Source organism: Epinephelus lanceolatus, chromosome 3 (assembly GCF_041903045.1).
Source record: "Epinephelus lanceolatus isolate andai-2023 chromosome 3, ASM4190304v1, whole genome shotgun sequence".
Classification (NCBI taxonomy): domain Eukaryota; kingdom Metazoa; phylum Chordata; class Actinopteri; order Perciformes; family Serranidae; genus Epinephelus; species Epinephelus lanceolatus.
The window spans coordinates 36,716,195-36,736,487 of record NC_135736.1 but is presented as its reverse complement, the minus strand read 5'-3'; the positions used below and the strand labels follow the sequence as shown (position 1 = coordinate 36,736,487).

The window sequence follows — 20,293 nt, the reverse complement described above, 5'->3', positions numbered from 1 at the left end:
CGTATTCAAGCCGCACGTATTTGAGAGACAGGTCACCTCCGCCAATCACAAGAGCTCTGCAACATTTTCCAGCCAATCCACACAGATTCGTCTGAAGTACACTTCCATTTATGGACCTACGAGCACTTCCTCGTTGAGGTGAAGGCTACAAAACGTGTCCCTCCGATGCGAGCCTGTGGGAGTTAAAACACGGGACACAGAGGACGTCACATATCTCGGATTACTGAAGGCATTAGTACGCGGACGGACCTGTGTGAATATGGGGGTAAGTGTTGTAAAACGCGTTATTTTTTAAGTAATTCGTGTTATTTAGGAGTGATGACTAGTTATATTGGGTAATGAGGCGGTAGCCAGTGCGTTGTATCATCGTGTGATTGGCTCCTTCGCTTGACTGACCGTTTGTTTGCCCAGCAATAAACGTTATTGAGAGATATTAACCAATGGAGCGTAAGGTCGTTTTCAAATTGTGCTGTGATTGGTTACTTTCCAATTTCTTCATATGTCTATTGGTTGCGCTTGTCCAATCACAGGTCACAAATATTTCTTGTGATTGACACCGCTGTAGTCCAATGAACACCTCGCCGGCTTGTCTGTGATTGGTCCAATGTCTTGTTGTGGGCGGGTCATCGTGATGTTTTGTGATGGGATGGAAAATGGCGGCTGTTCGGAAACCGCATTAACTTTACCATACTAGTAACAAGAGCTGCAACAATTTACGCCCTTTTCGTGCATGAAAAATATCGGAATATTGCTATTTTACACGACTTCAGGTCATATTGAGTTTTTTAATCGATATAGACAGGACGACTCCCAAAACGCTGACATTTGCTGGACACGACTTGGTATCGTGAAGGCAAGGAACAAAGCTCGAGTATTTAGACAGTCTTAATTTTATGATAATGATATTTTTATGGAAATTTCCACTGCCGTTCAGTGTGTTACGTTAATGTAAGCTTCGCATATCCAGTCGACGTTGTTTCATCAAATGTGTTAGTGTAGAAAAACGTTAGTTTGAAAACGTTAACGTGATTTGAGTTTTAGAGCTCTACAAACACAGCAACGTATTAGTATCTCAGTTAGCTAGCGTTGGTCAGGAGTCTCTATTACTTTGTTTTTTTGTAACATAAGCTAAATTAACGCTCGCTGAGTAGTAAAGCTACCGAGCGTTGTGAACACACGCCTTCCAGCTGTTTGTTTACTATCCAGTGGAGCCAAGTGGCGCGCCGGTTCAGTTTAAGGTCGTTTTCTGATGGGTTCACGTTACCTTCGTACTCCGTTACCTTAGTTGAATACCGTTACCTGCATTTGGCTGGACAGAGCTCCAGGCATAATGGATGACTCCAAGCCAAGGTACAGCAAAAGGCTGGTAAGTTTAAAGGGAACCTGGCCACGTTGGTCCTCATTGTCTCTTGTAGCAACACTGCTTCCATTCACCAATCGAAGATGGTGATGCAAGAAATTGGTTGTGTTTATTTGCTTTGTTTGTTACCTATAGATCAGTTATTGGAGTTATTGCAAGGTATAGAAGCAATGACAAGGGCTGCTGTAAAAAAAAAAAAAAAAACATTTCTGAAAAAGTTCAGCTCCTTGCCAAATGTCTTTGGTTTTTAAAAACACAGTGCAGCTTAATTTTGAAGCTGCAATTTTATTTACATATCGAAGGACATACTGTAAAACGACTAATAGCCTGGGCTTTTATTAGCTTAAATCACTGCAATGGACAGGCCTACATTTGGGACAGGCATCTATATGGGAAAGGCCTTTATTCCTTTCACACAAAACTGTTGCCCATCACATATCAGGAAATACAACCAAATTGTTTATTTAAACCTGTATGAATATTACTTGTACTCAGAGAAAGAGAGTTACACACTCGAGGATTATGTCACCCAGCATACCAACACAACACCATTTTATCCTGTTAAAACAATACTCACAACTTGGATTCATTTTTATGAAAACCCTTTCAATTCTTTTGATCTGAGGACCCTCACAGACTAAAAGAATATTAGTAACCTACGGGGTAATTGAGGAATGGACACATAATTTGAGGTCGCCAACAACCTGCTTTTATACATCTAAATAACTTCTATTTAAAAAAAAAAAAGTGAACTGCTGTACAACCAGACCAGGCGTCTAATAATAGAGACAGGCTTATATTTGTCAAAATATCTAGCCACACCGGGCTAGTAAAAGGGACTGGGTGTTTAATTGAAGTTTTACAGTAGTTTAACAAATAGTATCATAATATCATGTTTGTATAAAAAAGAAAAAATAAGATAAGATTAGTATGATCAACCGTTACATGATTCACCTAGTAAAAAGGAAGGGAAGTGCAATGTGTTAATGATACATTTCCAGAGTCCAGCCCTGGCTGAAAATGGCTCTCTTCATATATATAATTATTAATGTATTTTTGGCCTATACATTTCAAGAAGTTTGAGCGCAGAAATGATAAACATATGTTTTGAGACATTGTCATCATTCTGTAGTTTGTCCACCAGAGATTAGAGAGAGTGTTGTTTCAACTGTAAAATGCCTTGCCTTGTGGCTACAAAACTGTTAACATACAGTACAGGCCAAAAGTTTGGACACACCTTCTCATTCAATGCGTTTTCTTTATTTTCATGACTATTTACATTGTAGATTCTCACTGAAGGCATCAAAACTATGAATGAACACATGTGGAGTTATGTACTTAACAAAAAAAGGTGAAATAACTGAAAACATGTTTTATATTCTAGTTTCTTCAAAATAGCCACCCTTTGCTCTGATTACTGCTTTGCACACTCTTGGCATTCTCTCCATGAGCTTCAAGAGGTAGTCACCTGAAATGATTTCCACTTCACAGGTGTGCCTTATCAGGGTTAATTAGTGGAATTTCTTGCTTTATCAATGGGGTTGGGACCATCAGTTGTGTTGTGCAGAAGTCAGGTTAATACACAGCCGACAGCCCTATTGGACAACTGTTAAAATTCATATTATGGCAAGAACCAATCAGCTAACTAAAGAAAAACGAGTGGCCATCATTACTTTAAGAAATGAAGGTCAGTCAGTCCGGAAAATTGCAAAAACTTTAAATGTGTCCCCAAGTGGAGTCGCAAAAACCATCAAGCGCTACAACGAAACTGGCACACATGAGGACCGACCCAGGAAAGGAAGACCAAGAGTCACCTCTGCTTCTGAGGATAAGTTCATCCGAGTCACCAGCCTCAGAAATCGCAAGTTAACAGCAGCTCAGATCAGAGACCAGATGAATGCCACACAGAGTTCTAGCAGCAGACCCATCTCTAGAACAACTGTTAAGAGGAGACTGCGCGAATCAGGCCTTCATGGTCAAATAGCTGCTAGGAAACCACTGCTAAGGAGAGGCAAGAAGCAGAAGAGATTTGTTTGGGCCAAGAAACACAAGGAATGGACATTAGACCAGTGGAAATCTGTGCTTTGGTCTGATGAGTCCAAATTTGAGATCTTTGGTTCCAACCGCCGTGTCTTTGTGAGACGCAGAAAAGGTGAACGGATGGATTCCACATGCCTGGTTCCCACTGTGAAGCATGGAGGAGGAGGTGTGATGGTGTGGGGGTGTTTTGCTGGTGACACTGTTGGGGATTTATTCAAAATTGAAGGCACACTGAACCAGCATGGCTACCACAGCATCCTGCAGCGACATGCCATCCCATCCGGTTTGCGTTTAGTTGGACGATCATTTATTTTTCAACAGGACAATGACCCCAAACACACCTCCAGGCTGTGTAAGGGCTATTTGACCATGAAGGAGAGTGATGGAGTGCTGCGGCAGATGACCTGGCCTCCACAGTCACCGGACCTGAACCCAGTTGAGATGGTTTGGGGTGAGCTGGACCGCAGAGTGAAGGCAAAGGGGCCAACAAGTGCTAAACACCTCTGGGAACTCCTTCAAGACTGTTGGAAAACCATTTCAGGTGACTACCTCTTGAAGCTCATGGAGAGAATGCCAAGAGTGTGCAAAGCAGTAATCAGAGCAAAGGGTGGCTATTTTGAAGAAACTAGAATATAAAACATGTTTTCAGTTATTTCACCTTTTTTTATTAAGTACATAACTCCACATGTGTTCATTCATAGTTTTGATGCCTTCAGTGAGAATCTACAATGTAAATAGTCATGAAAATAAAGAAAACGCATTGAATGAGAAGGTGTGTCCAAACTTTTGGCCTGTACTGTATATACAAAGGTCTGTTTTTTAAGCTCTTGCCAAACAAGTTTGCACAATGCTGCTTAAAGATTCAGTGTGTTTGATTTAGGAGCATCTATTGGCATAAATTGTATATGATTTTCATTTCTTTGTTGTCATAAGTCTATTAACACCTGAAAATTAGGATTAGAAAATAGAGATATCTTAGAAATAGCCAATACTATTTACATTCAGATTGGGTTCTCTTCCACAGAGTCCTCCATGTTATTCTACAGTAGCCCAAAACTGACAAATCTAACACTTCCTCTAGATAGGGCCGTTCATGTTTTCGCCTCGGCCACCGTAGTTCTCCTACTCGCTTGGCACACGGGAGAGATTTCAGTTCTCCAACCTCAATGCTAGATGCCACTAAATCTAAATCCTAATCCTAAAAGCATTTAGCTTCATGTAAAGCCTTAGATTAATTAATTAGTGTTACAATTAATTTACAAATTACTAAATGTTTTAGTCTGAAGTCTTGCCCCTTGGCTGCTCTAGAAAATGGATTGTAAAACATATTTATTCCCTAATACACTTTCATGTGTGGCATTATTTAATCTTGATAGTTTGAAATTTGTATGGGTGAGACCTCATCTCTTTATGGAGCATTGCAGTTGAAATAAATCCAAGCGGGCACTGAATTACATGAAGGCAAATATGAAACCACTGTATTAATACAACACTGTATATTAATCTATTGTGTGCATGAATGCAGACACCAGCGAAGAGGTGGGAGAGATTATGGAGCACAGGGGGGTTGGGGGCTCAGCCTGGGATTATCCCTGTGTCACCTGTCAGGACCTGGGTCCACCCTGGAGCAGTAGTCTCTCCATCAGTTGGAGCCAATGTTTGAAAGCAGTGTTAAGATATTTTGTCTGTTTGAAGGGAATCACATTTCATAATACAAAAGAAGTCACCACTTGTAGCTGATGTTGCTTTCCATCCAGCTTTGTGTCCAGGTTTTGTCTCCACTGAAGCTATTTTCAGATGTGGCTTTTCTCAGCTTTGTTATAGCTGAACACATGCTCTTCAGTTTTTAATGGGGTTTTCCCCTGATGTTGTTTATTATGACATGAATATTAAGAAATGAATGCTGTTTAAATGTTTTGAGGTTCTCTTGGTGAGGAAGAAAGCCCAGTTTTGTATAAAATCCACCTTTAATCTCTTCATAGTTTGTAGATATAATCTGATGGATTCGGTTCCGCTCCTGGTTTTGTCTTTCTTCCTTCCACCGTTTGTCCTTTCTCTGTGATCTATGCCTCTTGTTGTATTTTCACCTATCCACCCTTCCTTCCATGTCCTTAGCGGGCCGGGACCCGGCGACGTTACCATGACGATGGCATCTCAGATGAGGAGATTGATGGAAGGAGGATGTTTGACCTGGAGGAGAAAGTCCACAGTCAGAGGTTCAGCTCTGACCAGGTCCTGCGCATGGAGGGAAAAGGTAAGCAAGTGCAGTCAGTGAGGTTCACATGGTGTGTTTGTATGTGAAGCTGGTTCTCAGGGTGGACAAGCTCAGTGAAAAAGGCTCATTTTAACACCAGACAGGAGTTGTGACAGAGCTCAACACAAATAGCTGCCTTGCAATAGCAGACATTAAGACTGTTTGACAGCGCTGCTTCCTTCCTGTCAATGGCTGACACACAGATCACCATGAGAGAAGTTTTAAATATGCCACATGCCGTCATATATGATTGTCTGCAGTGACACTGTCTGTCGCAACCACCACTTTCAGCCAGGATTCAGGAATCTTGAAAAATAAAACAGCCAGCAGTGAATGATAGAAAAACAAAAATGAGTGGATGAAAAGAGTTTCTCAGTCACATTTTAATTGTTTGAGTTTTTGTATTTCTTAGACTTCACGTATGAGTTTGTCCAGAGAGGCGGCCTCAGAGACCCAATCGTCTTTGAGAAACCTGAAGGACTGGGAATCAAGTAAGCTTCCTCATAATTTTTGTCTGTCCTTTATTCTCCTCATTTACATCTACCTTACTACTTCTTTCTTTTTCATTTCGTCTTTAGTTAACTTGCTTATTTGCTATTTTCTACTGGGGAAAAAAAAAAAAAGAAAACACTGACATGAGTTACATCTTGTTCTGTAGGATGCCCGATCCTGACTTCAGTGTCAATGACGTCAAGATGTTTGTTGGTAAGACTTAAGAAATTAAGTTATCTTTCTTTAATGAATTAGTAGTGAGTTTAGTCTGGGCAGCAAAATGTCATTGAATAATACCAGCCTGCTGTGATTAACGTTTGCTAAATACCCCCCCCCCCCCCCCCCCCACAGGAAGCAGACGTATGATAGATGTGATGGATGTGAGCACTCAGAAGGGGACAGAGATGTCCATGGCCCAGTGGACACGTTACTATGAGACTCCTCCGTCTCAGAGAGAGAAGCTGTATAATGTCATCAGCCTGGAGTTCAGTCACACCAAGCTGGAGAACCTGGTCAAGAGACCTTCCACAGTACGTACACACACTCTACTAAAGGCTCATATGTGTGTGTGTTATGCAAACGGAAGTACTTAAGCAACTGCAGGGAATCTGTCTCTGTCTGTGTACTCTCAAAGTAGTAGTATGTTGTCTGTTACCTCAGAGAAACTGTAAAATTCAGCTCACGCCTGTCTCATTTGTTTTGTTTTGTTCTGTCCGTCTTGTGTTTGCGTGTGTAGGTAGATCTAATAGACTGGGTGGACAACATGTGGCCTCGTCACCTGAAAGAGAGACAGAGAGACTCAACCAACTCTATCAATGACATGCAGTACCCCAAAGTACAGAAGTAAGTTCCCCATGTTATCTTCTCTTAAGTCAAATCTTTAGAGGATGTGACTGGAAAAATTACTCGATACATTCACTACATGAATTTCTTCATTTTGAGATGATATAATGAATTGACCTTTATTGACCTGATGTTTGCGTGTCTCTGCAGATACTGTCTGATGAGCGTTGAGGGCTGCTACACAGACTTTCACATTGACTTTGGAGGCACCTCGGTGTGGTACCACATTCTCAGAGGGAGTAAGGTGAGGCCAGAGGCAGTTCAGTCTTCTGTTTTACAGCCTCTCAGTGTCAGGCTGTCATTTAACGGGTGGATTTGTAACCAAAAACATACATTCTGTTCTTTTATGCTGTCAGACAAATCATGTTGAATGATTTGAAGATGTCCAGATTAGAATGGGAGGGTGAGTCTTCAATGATTTCGGTGCAGGGTTCGGATTGTGGTTTGAGTTGCATTGTTGTGTGTTTTCAGGTGTTCTGGCTGATCCCTCCCACCCCTCAGAACCTGGAGCTGTATGAGAACTGGGTGTTGTCTGGGAAACAGGGAGACGTTTTCCTGGGAGACCGCGTGTCTGACTGCCAGAGGATTGAACTGAAGCAGGGCTGCACCTTCATCATACCCTCAGGTACTTTTAAACCTGGGTTAGGCAGAAATCCAGAAAAGGGGGAAAAAAAGGTTCGATCTAAAATACACCCTCCTCCTGCAGCTCTCCTCTCTGTCCTAAGCCCCTCCCACCAAACAGACAGACAGACAGACATAGAATACTAATGTGTATATCATCCTCAGGTTGGATCCATGCCGTCTACACCCCTGTGGACTCTATGGTGTTTGGAGGGAACTTCCTGCACAGCTTCAACATCCCTACACAACTTAACATCTGTAATATAGAAGACAGAACACGGGTAGGGGAAAACACTCTCTGCTAAAAGTTGTAAATGACAGGAAGTGATGGATTGTGTGAAGTTAAAGTGCATCTTTCACCTCCACTGCAGGTTCCACTGAAGTTTCGTTACCCCTTCTACTACGAGATGTGCTGGTATGTGTTGGAGCGCTACGTCTTCAGCATGACGAAGACCTCCTACCTCACACCAGAGTTTCAGAAACACACGCTGGGCATTGGTATGTAAACAGGCAAACGTGGGGTAGATGTATGATGTTATATATTTTTTGGTGTAGATATGCTGTAATTGGAACGTGTTCCTTCTGTCAGGTCTGAAGAAGCCATCCAACTCAGATCCAACCAGTGAGCAGGTGAAGGAGGAGGAAGAAGGTGGTGGCAGTGACGAAGAGGCTTCAGAGCAGCAGTCTGACAAGCCTGCAGTTAAAGTTCATTTGACTCCTCTCGAGCTGGAAGGAATATGGAACCTGCTGGGTAAACTGGAGGCTCTACCTTCCAACAAGAAGTGTGTCCCAGCAGGCATACACAATGCCCCGGCACTCATTACACACATCAAGGTATGACTAGTCTCCGTGTGTATGTTTTTGTGAGTTATTGTGTTTGTCTTGATGATGTTTAATGCTCTCCTGCTGACACCATTTGCCCTTACCCTCTGCTGTCCTGCAGGCTCTACTGAAGGAACATGCCAATGACAATCCCAAACTGTCCTACACAGGAAAGCCCATTGTCAAGTGGCCAAAGAGGGTAAGTTTTCACATTAGTAATAGTTGCAGTAGTGTATCTTGAAATGTAAAGTCACAGACAACTGGACTTGCCTTTTCTTTGTCTATTATAGACCAATTTTTGTCTTTTTCGGGGGGGGGGACAGGGCATCTTTAGTTGGAGATAGCAGGTCATTGGTATATGCCACATAGAAGTGGTTCACATCATCTGAAAGGAGTGAATCTGAAGATGAATTTGAGTTGCAGTTCAGCACTGTGTCAAGTTTTCCTGGTCACAAAACATCACAATCATTAAACACTGTGTTTTTGTTAGGTGCCTATTCAAACTTTGAAAGATTAGAGTACATAAGGGCTCACAACATTATGGTGGAAGTATGTGATGGCCATTCCCATGCTCAATTATGTCTCATAAGCTGTTTCAGCTATTTTTGGGTTGACACCATTTGTTACACAGATTTGGTGCTAAATCTAACCAGTTTTTACAGCTCAACAACAGAGAAAAATGGTTAAAAATCCCTCCAAAATACCACATTAAGACACCAAGACCTTGAGGAACATCGTAGAAAAAGCCATATCATGGTTTAGTGTCCAAAACTTGTGACATTCAGAGACTTCAGTAAGAATAGCATTTTTGGTGATTAGATGGCGAGCATTTCTGTTCTGTAAACTGCTCGGAAACCCCATTATTGTCAATATACCTATGAAAGCCATACATCTCCTCAGCGGCTGATGTCTTTAGTTTGTGGTTGCAAAGTTTCACGAGGCTGTGGTTATACTAGAGATCACAATAGGTCATTTTATACAGTGAGGTCAAGCTACAGTAAAATGGCTATTATGGGGACTAACATCATCACACATGAATACAGATGAGCTCATTGAATCCACAAGAGTCTCAGATATCCACTCATACCCACTTTATGCAATTCCAATACTTTTTTGGAACCCTAGTATGCAGAAATATTAAAAACAGTAGGTAAAAATAACATACTGTATGCAGAAAACTGCAGGCGACTATTTTAAAGTGGGCATGTGTGTAAAGGTGAGACTTGTGGGTACCAATAGAAACCATTTTTATCCAGATATCTAGATGAGATGTCAAGGGACCCCTGTGAAAATGGCTATACCAGTTTTTACCTCAACAAAATTTAGCCTAACTTTTGAACTTTATTTAACCCACTTGGTACCAGTTGAGTCATTGAGTCAAATATATTCTCCATATTTGGACCCAGTGTTCACAACAAATGCTGGCTGTTGTTCTTGTGTTTATTCTATTTTTCTCTCACCACCTCAGCCATTGATCCATCTTTACTTTTCTGCTCCTCTCCACCAGCCCTCGTGGTACCAGCCTCCTCCTCCTCCACCACCTCCTCCTCGCCCTAAATTGACCTCCACTCCCATCGTCCCACGACCACAGAAACCAGCCTCTTCCATGTCTGTCCTGAGACGGCGCAGGGTCAGGTAACAAAGCAGAGATTGGTGTGAATGTTGTTTTAGTCACACTAACTAGTTTTCTGTTGCTTACATGAGACCTCTCTTAGTTCAGCTCAGTAAATACCAGCTGTCTGAAGCAGACAACTTTGAACCATTTTACGCCTTCAGAGATCATCCATGTGCTTTTATGTTTTCTCCTTCTGCAGGTGTAAGCGCTGTGAAGCTTGCATGAGACCAGAGTGTGGAGACTGTAACTTCTGCAGAGACATGAAGAAGTTTGGCGGACCAGGGAAGCTCAAGCAGACGTGTGTGCTACGACAGTGTCTCTCTGTAAGAAACTGTTTTTTACTTATTTATTCATATATGCTGGAAATATCTCTTTTGTAACTTTCCCTCTGCCCCCTCCAGCCGGGCCTTCCTCTGTCTGCAGTATGTGAGATCTGCAAGGAGCCCAATCAGGAGGAAACTGGAGACCCCTCCCTCACTCTGATGGAGTGTTCCAACTGTGCGCAGATAGTCCATCCTGCCTGCCTCACGGTACAGTGCACACACACATACTTAGGCTCTGTCTGAAATTAGTCCCTATTCACTATACAAAATGCGGTATTTATTGGCTGCCATTTTATTTAAGTTTCTGAATTCTGAGTGTAACATTTATGCTCTACAAAGTTCCCTAAAACAAGTAAAATCCATGGGGTGTACATTTTTTTTATTACTGACATTCCCATACTTCTCTAGACACTTGACTGTCCCGCTGTTATTACAGATGTGAACTAACCGCATACACTTGACTGCCATGCTGTCATTACAGACGTGTGAACAAACCACAAAAACCTGCATCCCACTGTTATTACCGACATGTGAACTAACCTTAGATGCTCGCGTTCAGTTATTACCAGGCCCTGAGGGAGTGTACCGGGGTTTGAGGCCAATTTTCGTAGTGACCAAACAGTATAATTACATCGTCACGTGATGCCCTGTGGCCCAAAGGACTTGTTCCCATTGACTTGCATGGGGAGAGAGACATCTGTAAACTCAAGGATTAACTCCTTTTGAACGTCACATCCCCCACAAAACGACTTATTTCATTATCACAATTTTATCAGTTTGGTCTGGTAACATTTACAGAGTCTAAAAGAGTTGATCATTTGGGTAATGTTATACATGGCAGCTAAATTTTTTTTGGGCTTCATGTAATAAACATGGCCTCGTCTCCAATGCTGTGTCCAGTTCTCTGTATACATCCATGGTTGATAGACATGTGAACTAACCACAGATGGGGTTGGGTACTGAACGCTGTACTTAAAAGAGTACTGACCGAATTATGTTGGTACTACCAAGTACTGATTCACGTTTAATCAATCTGTGCTAAATTTCAGTACCCAAGGGCATACCTGGGTGAGAAGGCTGTGTTCAAACAAGGGGCGAAACTATCGTTGCAGCGCCAACAGTGTCGTATTTTACTTTAGAAATAGCCTAGTATCACTGCTGTTTGTGACTGTGTTTTTTTTTAAATTACTGGTTAATCCACATATGTGTCAGTTGTACCTAAACAGAGCGCGAAAGAGACAAGCAGACACACATGCAAGCAAGCAGACAGATAGACGGAGCTTAGCTTTATGTGTGATTAGAAAAAAGAGCAGAGGAGCAGAGTCCTTACTGGTAGTGATTCAAACACCAACCCTAATAGACCCTAAAATGTCCCGCTATTGTTATGTGACTAAATCACAAACACTCCTCTGTCCCGCGGGTATTATTGGACGTGAACTAACTACAGACACTCGTCTATCCCGCGGTTATTTTAGACGTGAACTAACCACAGGTTTCATACGATGTACTTGAAGGTTGAATTTAGAAATGTAAGTACTGGAATACCTTGAAAATCAGACATTTTCCAGATTGGTCCATGAAAAATGGTATTTAAATTGAATTTAGAGGAGAACAGAATGCCAAATTATTTTACGAAACTTACTATAAAAACGTTTAATCTTCCAAAGCCGTCTGGGCGGTAACGTTATATGAGCTCCGAGCGCCAATCGGTCGGTAAACGCAAGTAAATAGTCGGTTCCAGGATGTTTCGCTAGTCTGCAAAACCGTTACACTGGAGCAGCGTCAGCCGTTACGGCGGGGTTTCTGCTGTAACTCCGCAGTAAAAATGTGGCCGTGTGTGTCTGACTGTGAATGGTGGAGCCGTTGAGTGGATCTGTGGAGTTTGTTAGTCGCAGCGATGGCTGTTAGCAGCTAGCTCCGCTTGTTAGCCGGTGACCCGCAGTAGAACGGGCAACCGCAGCTGCCGCACTTCACATCTGTATCCCGCAGGACTCACTCAGCTCTGGACACTTCTCGATATGATTTATGGATTAATTGTTCTTTGGCAGGCAGGTAGGAGGCTCGGTTATCTGTGAGTGTAGCTGTGATGTAAATAAATAGTCCGAAGTCAGTTTTTATCACAGACTGTGAGAGGACATGATTTTAAACCTCCAGGCTTATTGCAGATTAAGAAGAAGAAGAATAGAGACTGAAATAAAGTTTATTCTCTGCTTCTTAACAGTGAGATGGATAAGTCAGAGCTTGTGGTTAATCTTGGTACAAATAGTTATAGTCACAAATTAGTTATTAATGGTCTCAAAGTTTTTGATTTTAAGCTTTTCAAATGATCAGTAAGTGTGTGCTCAATCATGCTTCAGACTTGTTAAAAACTCCCCTGGTGAAATGCTGGATTGTACATGTGTAGCTGCAGCAAAAAACTTATATCAATGAGGACGAAACACAAACACTGTTTTTGAGAACAATAACAATAGTAATCAGGTATAAAAAGGGTTTTAGTCTTGTTTATTTTTTATTTATTTGTCTTTTTATTTTCTCTCTTCTTCCTTTATTTCATCCATTGTTTCACTAACAATATGTCTGCATCTGCCTCTTCAGGTTCAGGGTGAAGGAGTGGTGAATAAAGACCTTCCCAGTTGCTGGGAGTGTCCAAAGTGTGTCCAAGGGATCACTGACCAAGAGGTACACAATGCCTTCTCATCAACAAACACACACACACACACACACACACACACAGTCTCAGGGTTTCTTACTTCTTGTATGTTCATATATTGAGCGCACTGCTACACACAGACCTCTGAGTCTCTCTTGCACTCAGTCTATTAATCCGCCGTTCACACACACTTGGTTGCAGTGTGTCAAAGCTAACGGGTATTGTGTGTCTCCTGTCTGTTTGTTTTTCATTGTTTATCTATTTATTGTTTTGTTTTTTGGTTGCTTTATTTTCTCTTTTTCTTTTAAATTTAATTTAACTCCGTCAGTCATCAGGCAGCGATGAATCGTTGGCTGCCGGCCACCAGCAGCACATCCGTCCCCATGGCCCCCTGGTCCTCAGACTGGGCCCCGGGCCCTCTGCTACCATAGGGGGTCCTGTGGGCACCCAGCAGGATGGGGAGGTGGTCCGCTGTGGTTTCTTCCCTCCTCCTCCTCCTCTTCCTTCCTGCTCTTCCTCCTCAGCGTCACTTCTATTGGTGGCGGCCCCTCTGCCTTCTCAGCCAATCAGCTCGAGACTGGTGAGAGGTGCCGTCTACTCTGAGTACATCCATCCGTCTGTCGAGTGCACCCCACCCCTTTTTTTCCATTTCACCTTTTCAAGTGAATAGACACAACTCTTGGTGTAAATTTTACCACTGAAACGATCTTGTTACAGACAGATGGATTTCCTATTAAAGAATTCTGTTTTGATAGTTTATACAAGAGTAGTGCCTCTTCTCTCAGACCGTTGGCTGTTTTCATTTCGGAGCTGCCCTCAGCTCAGATTGGTTTCTGTGCTTTTTTTCCTTCTCCATACTTTATAAAAATTTTTTTTTCCTCATGGCTGATCATAACAGACAGTGCGTAGCTGGTTTACTCGAGTTAAGACAGTAAGCTTTTTGACGAAACCATTTCTCCAGGTTTGGGTCGCACTCAGACCTCGAGTAGTTGATGTGCTGGAAAACAAAAATGAAAGAAGTTAACTAATGACTGACAACATACAAGAGGTTTTCAGTATAGCTGCATGATATGCAAAAAAATCTATATTGCAATTATTTTGACAGATATTGTGATAGTGATTTTATTCAAATGGTAATTTTTGCATTTCATTCTGACTGAAAAAATATATGTGATTGCTATGTGAATGTTGCTGGGGTCTGTAAAAAAACGAGCATGTTCCCATATGTCTGGAATGTGTTTTGTAGTTCAGGGCATCCCTGTAGCACCACAACACTTCATTTATCATGGTATATGTTGTGACACATTTTTTCTTTATCAAAAAGTTGCAGCTCCCGCGATTTGGATATTGCACTTGGCCATATTGCAATTTAAATAATATTTCGATTTACTGTGCATGTTTGCTCTTAAGATTTTAAATGTTATCAGCACACTGCTGGACACATCAGTCTCCTCTTCTTCAGTGTCAAAAAGGATGTTAAAGAAACTGATGTTGTTCAGCCTTCGTCTTCACTCTTTCCTCTTGAATATCTGGGTGTACTGATATTGTGACTGTCTTTTCTTTTCACTGTTTTGTTTCATCACAGCAGTAACTGACTGTTGGAATGACTTTTTTTGTCTGTTTTGTCAAAGAATCTTGTGAAATAGTTGTTGGTTTTTTTGGTCTTTTTTTGCTCTTCGGCATGAAAATTCACACTTCTGATGTTAAAAATCTGATGTACCTGTTAGCAAAATGCAGGTTGACCTAACTCACTCAAGTAACCATATTCCTACATAAAACCTATTTCTGCACCAATTAAAAATGATCTTGAGGTCTTAAAAAGCAAGTGTCTGACACCTGTAGACATCCTGCGCTGTTATTTCTAACTAAAAAGTACTGAGTACCGTGCAATACGTTATAATGATGACTATGGCCATGAGGATGTACTCAGAGGTATTCTGATTTTTAAAGTACCACAAGTTGCACCAAAGGATGCTCTACATTACTTCATGTTGCCTTCTTGCCTTCAGCTTGTTTTTGTGATGATCTATACAACCTTAATTATGCTTATGTAACTGCACTTTTGCAAATGTGAGTAGCTGATGGCAACAGCTTTAGTTCTGGGTAAACTCTTCCTTTAATGAGTCACAACAAAAATTATTTTGCCATTTGTTAAATGTTGCTTTTAGTGGAGGTTTGTCCAGTGTTTCATGATGTTCCTTCAGAGGCTTTACCACATGAAAATATTGGCAAACATATTTTTCCCCTTCAGATCATGAATGGATTAGACATGATCAGAATTAGTTATTGAACATTAGAAACATAATGGCACCTTCTGCCCAAAAGTATGATCGGCATTGAAAGACTTTTAATAATGCAAGGCCAAAACTATCAGCTAAGTCAGTTTCTTGAGTCACTTCTGATGTTGACACATTATTTTCTTTTCCTGTCATCAGTCTAAAGGAGAAAAAGGTGAAGGCCTCCCAGTGGTGAGTATTTATTCTGGGATCCCTTCTGTGATTATTTTTCTTTTAATAGCCTCTTAATTAAAGGTCTCCTTACAATTTCCGTTGTGTCTTTTCCCCCATACCTTCCTCCTCTTCTTCCATATTTTCTTTTTCATTCTGTTTCCTTTCTTTTATGTTTTATTTTTGTCTACCTTTCCTCCCATTCTTCCCTCTATCCCTGTGTGTTCAGAAACGGAAATCTTCCACCCTGCTGGACGCTCGTATGGCTAAGATTTACCGTCGACACAGGCACAGTCGCGATGGAGACGACTCTGCCAGTGATGACGATGATGAAGGTTTGTCTATGTTTTAGAAAACCCTGACATCCAGATATCTTTTGTTGGGATTCTGATCACTCTGTTCTGACCTGTTCACCTCTCCCATCCATCCGTCCATCTCCACAGCCTCTCAGAGAAGAAAGATGGCGCTCCATGCCCGAGGGGGGGGCCACTCTTCCAGGAGGGGCTTTGGTGCCAACAGGAGAGGCCTGCTGAGAGGAGGCTCCTCCCACAGAGGGAGCAGAGGAGGAATCATGACTCCTGGCTCCTCCTCTGTCCTCAGGCTCAAGCGAGGGATTGGCATGAGGGAGGGTGGACGGAGGGGACGAGGGGTGAGGCTGAGGGGAGGCTCCAGGATGCAGCGAAGAGGAGACGAGTCAGAGGAGTCGGACGATGACGACGACGATGATGAAGAAGAGGAGGAGGAAGAGGAGGACAGTGAAGACGGAGACAAAGAGCGACTGCAACGTCGACGGAGGAGGCGGCGCAGGACAGATGATGATGAAGATGAGGATGAGGACAGTGAGGGGCAGGAGTTTGACCCTGAAGAGGAGGAGATGGACACGCTGGAAGATGAGGAGGAGGAGGAAGAGGACATGGAGGAGGATGGCCGCTGGGATTCAGACCCAGAACCTCCAGTCCTCTTGGTGTCTGATTTGAATGATGACCTGCTGAGTGGCTCCTACCTGACTGTCACTCTGCAGCGCCCCCACAAGGCCAAGAGACACTCTGGTAAGACTTCAAGTTTCAACAGCGACATTTTAATCACTTTAGATTTGGTCTTAGTATATATTTCCATAACTGAACTGTAAAGTCAAAATTAATGTGTGAAACTCAAACATGTTGTCGTTGCTCAGGCTCCATAGTTCCAAAGCTTGAAGCAGCGATGGGTCTGAGGACGGCTGCAGTGGGTGCTGGGGGTCAGCAGGGCTTCATCCAGAGGAAGACTGCTCTGTCCAAACCTTCAAGACTTAAGGGCGCTGACACCACAGGAGACAGCGTAACCCCAAGAGGACCTGGCAGGTAGGGCTCAACACATAATCAGATTCAGTTTAATACATTGCTGCTGCTGCTACTCATGATACAAAATTTTGTTTTTTGGGTATTTGAAATTTAGCCTCACAAGTTAGGGGTTCACTTTTTTTTAACCATTTTTTAATCAACTTTTTTATTGCCTAAATTTCTGTAATTAAAAATGAGAGGATTGAAATAAGTTGCTGCTTTTATTGTGGTGCACGTAAGGTTACGTCTTATCTGTTTCAACAAAAACAAAGCCGAAGTGAGAAAGCAGAAATTGGTGGACTGTCTGAGAACAGACTTTCAGCTGCTTGAATTGCAACTGGAATTTAGCCAGCCCAGCACAAACTTCTGCTGGATCCACAAACCTTCTGTTGCTGCTGTTAACACAGTTTAGAGAAAGCCCGCTGCCCGCAAATTTAGCTTGAGTTGCTACAGCCACTACTGAGTCCAACTCTGGAGCTTCCGCCTGCTCTCTTCCCACAAATATTCTCCCAGCAGCAGGGAGAGATGATCGGTCGTAGTGGCGGTCAGTGCTGATATTCCTTGGGGAACTAATACTCCCAAACACATGAGCCGAATGACATGGGAGTCAACCAGCTCCAACTTTGTTCACCAGACAAACAATAGCTGACTCTCAACCAAAGCTTGAGTGCTCTGTAGGCTTTACATGACTAGTAACTATTTGTCTTATGCGTGTCACGTCATTTACCCAAACACTATTCAATATTTTTATGTCATAGGCCACGTCTACGGGGTAACCATGGCGACAGGGGCAATAGAGATCACTCTGCGACTTCTTCAGAGGAAGAGGACACTGCTGCTCCTCCTGCGCCCTCCTCCCTGTCTCCTCCTTCCCTGCTGTCTCTGCCGTCCTTCAAGGACGTGGGCAACGAGAGAGGAGGGGAGAAGGAGGTGTGGGTGTCTGTGTTCAGGTACCTGCACAGAGCCGAGCTGCTGGCCTGTATGACCGTCTGTAAGGCGTGGTACAAGTGGTATGTCACACTCTTTTATTCTACAAACAAAACACTCAACAACTCTGACATACGTTAAACCAATCATGCTTTGCTGTCCTGTGTAGGAGCTGTGACAAGCGTCTGTGGAGTCACATAGATGTGAGCCGGTGCAGCCCGCTCAGTAACCAGGCCCTGGCTGGGATCATTAAACGCCAGCCCACATCTCTGGACCTGTCCTGGACCCCTTTGGCCAAGAGACAGCTCAACTGTCTGCTCACCAGGCTCCCAGGTACAAACACACACTAAGGCCCAATCCCATTTCATATTGAAACTGTCAAACTACTGGAGGATCATGCAGCCTTACCTCCCTACTCCTTCACGTAAATACGGAGGCGGAGGGAAAGGGCTAAGTGGTAGAGGCAAGAGGTGTATTTGGGATTGAGTCCTACATGAACACACACATACACACACACACACGTCCCTCTGTCCCTACATGTCTCATTCCCTCCTCTCTCTCTGTCTTTCTGTGTGTGTCTTCAGGTCTGAGGGAGTTGAGAGTGACTGGTCTGTCCTGGTCCTGTCTGTCAGCGCTGGTCTCTCCTACGCTGCCCTACCTGCGGCTGCTGGACCTGCGCTGGTGTGAAGGCCTGAAAGACGCACAGATTAAAGAGCTCATCACCCCGCCTGGTCAGTAGCAGCCAAAATGAGCAGCCCCTTGGCGAAATGGGCCTGTAGTGGTATTTCACTGCAGATGGTTATTGTGTGGATCATTGTGATGACAAATAAAATTACACACAGACAATATGGTGACAGTAGGATCTTCAATATGTCCAGAAAAGTTGATATAACTTAACTTACTTAGAGACTTCACCTGTTCTTGGCAGTGTATCTCAAGTGACCTTTTCTTCCATCTCTGTCTGTAGGTTCAGAGTCGTCTCGCAGCAGACTGAGGAACATGGTGACGCTGTGTCTGTCCGGTCTGGACATCAGTGAGTCCACTCTGAGGCTGCTGCAGCGCCACATGCCCCAGCTGGAGAGGCTGGATCTCGCTCACTGCAAGGAGATATCAGACTCGTCCATCGCTTTACTGGCAGCAGCTGGGACTCACAGCCGCAACAGTCTCACTGAACTCACACTGGCAGGTTGGTGTGTGAGCACAGTCACACTCCCACTGGTTGAGCACATGACCTTTCATCTATGTGGTTCTTAGGAACGAGTTAAAACGTTTATCATACTCGTGACATCACTTTTAAGAGCATGATGCCTCTTTTACCTCTTCAACAATCGTTGGCAGAGCCAAGATAACCGAATGCTAAGAGCACTTTAACACACTAACTAACTAGCCTAACTTCTGTGTGTCCAGGATGCAGTGAGCTGACGGACGGCTGTCTCTCGTACCTGAAGCGTCTTTCCTCTCTGACGCTGCTGGACCTCAGAGGCTGTAAGGGCATCAGCAGACGCGCCTGCGACGCCTTCATCTCTGACCTGTCTCACGTCGCACTCTTCTGTATGATGGAGGAGAAGCTCATCCAGCGCCTGGATTAACACACACTGTTACACGATCAGCTGTGAGAGAGGGGAGCTAAAAACTGTACATGCTCAACCTATTGTGTGTTGTTCTTCAAAACATGAGGAGCTCCAAACCAGAAACATTAAACATGACCAAACTGGGAGCTCCTAAAACCACAAGTTCTCCTGATACTACATTTAAATAAAGACCTCCTTCACGTTGTAGGGAGGTTTATGTTTTTTCACTATGCATGACACTAGGCCAACAGTTCTCTCTCTTCCTGTCTTTGTGGCTAAACACAAACAAGCTTTTTATTCTAAAATTTCAGACTACTCCTTTATAAAGTCCCAAATTACAGACTGAATTGACTCCAAAGATTGTTGTAACTTCTTGGAGGTTCACGTTCTCTTCATATCCTCTGTCATTGTCAGAATGACCACACACAAAGTAGACCCAGAAGAAGTCTGGCTAAATATGAAACTACCTTTAATGTGTACAGACTGACGCAGGATGACATCTCTTCATTATTTGGGAGAAAAAAAAGGGGAAAATAGACATTTTGGTTCACTAAACTTGAACAAATAAATTCTCTGTGTGTACAGTGAATCCCATGTGTGTATATATGTTTATTTTTTTATGTTTCATCCATGTTAGGATCTGTCAGACAACTGACATTGTACATTTTTTCTAACAGTGTTAAAAACTTAATAAAAATGGTTGAACTTTGTGTTTGTAGCATTTGTTCAGGAGCTAAAGCATTAACGTGTATTATACAAACATATAAAGTATTATACTTAAAAGGGACAGCTCTCTCCAAAATCAAACATACATATTTTTCCTCTTACCTGTAGTGCTGTTTATCAGTCAAGATTGCTTTGTTGTGAGTTGCAGTGTTGGCAATATCAGCCGTAGAGATTTCTGCCTTCTCTTTGATATAATGTAACTAGATGGCACTCAGCTTGTGGTGCTCAATGTGCCAAAAAGTACATTTTAAAAACTCCACGCTACTGTCTCTTTTCAGAAATC

General features: G+C 42.8%; 1 protein-coding gene across 3 annotated transcripts; it reads left to right on the top strand.

The window, feature by feature from the left end:
• Positions 1 to 125: 125 nt before the first annotated feature.
• kdm2aa (lysine (K)-specific demethylase 2Aa) lies at positions 126 to 19,994 on the top strand. 3 transcript variants are annotated; one of them, XM_033624485.2, is made up of 26 exons: positions 126 to 265; positions 5,516 to 5,654; positions 6,067 to 6,145; positions 6,313 to 6,359; positions 6,498 to 6,676; positions 6,883 to 6,989; positions 7,140 to 7,233; positions 7,461 to 7,614; positions 7,776 to 7,891; positions 7,982 to 8,108; positions 8,200 to 8,444; positions 8,554 to 8,631; positions 9,940 to 10,067; positions 10,247 to 10,370; positions 10,449 to 10,577; positions 12,966 to 13,049; positions 13,349 to 13,600; positions 15,456 to 15,488; positions 15,697 to 15,802; positions 15,911 to 16,516; positions 16,642 to 16,807; positions 17,545 to 17,796; positions 17,883 to 18,046; positions 18,298 to 18,444; positions 18,681 to 18,899; positions 19,121 to 19,994. In XM_033624485.2, the coding sequence occupies exons 1-26, from the start codon at positions 260 to 262 to the stop codon at positions 19,300 to 19,302; spliced, it is 3,963 nt and encodes a 1,320-aa protein (XP_033480376.1). In that variant the 5' UTR covers positions 126 to 259; the 3' UTR covers positions 19,303 to 19,994. The 3 variants fall into 3 exon arrangements, with proteins under 3 accessions (XP_033480376.1, XP_033480375.1, XP_033480377.1); XM_033624484.2 differs by lacking the exon at positions 126 to 265 and adding an exon at positions 626 to 1,366; XM_033624486.2 differs by lacking the exons at positions 126 to 265; positions 13,349 to 13,600 and adding an exon at positions 626 to 1,366.
• Positions 19,995 to 20,293: the final 299 nt, after the last annotated feature.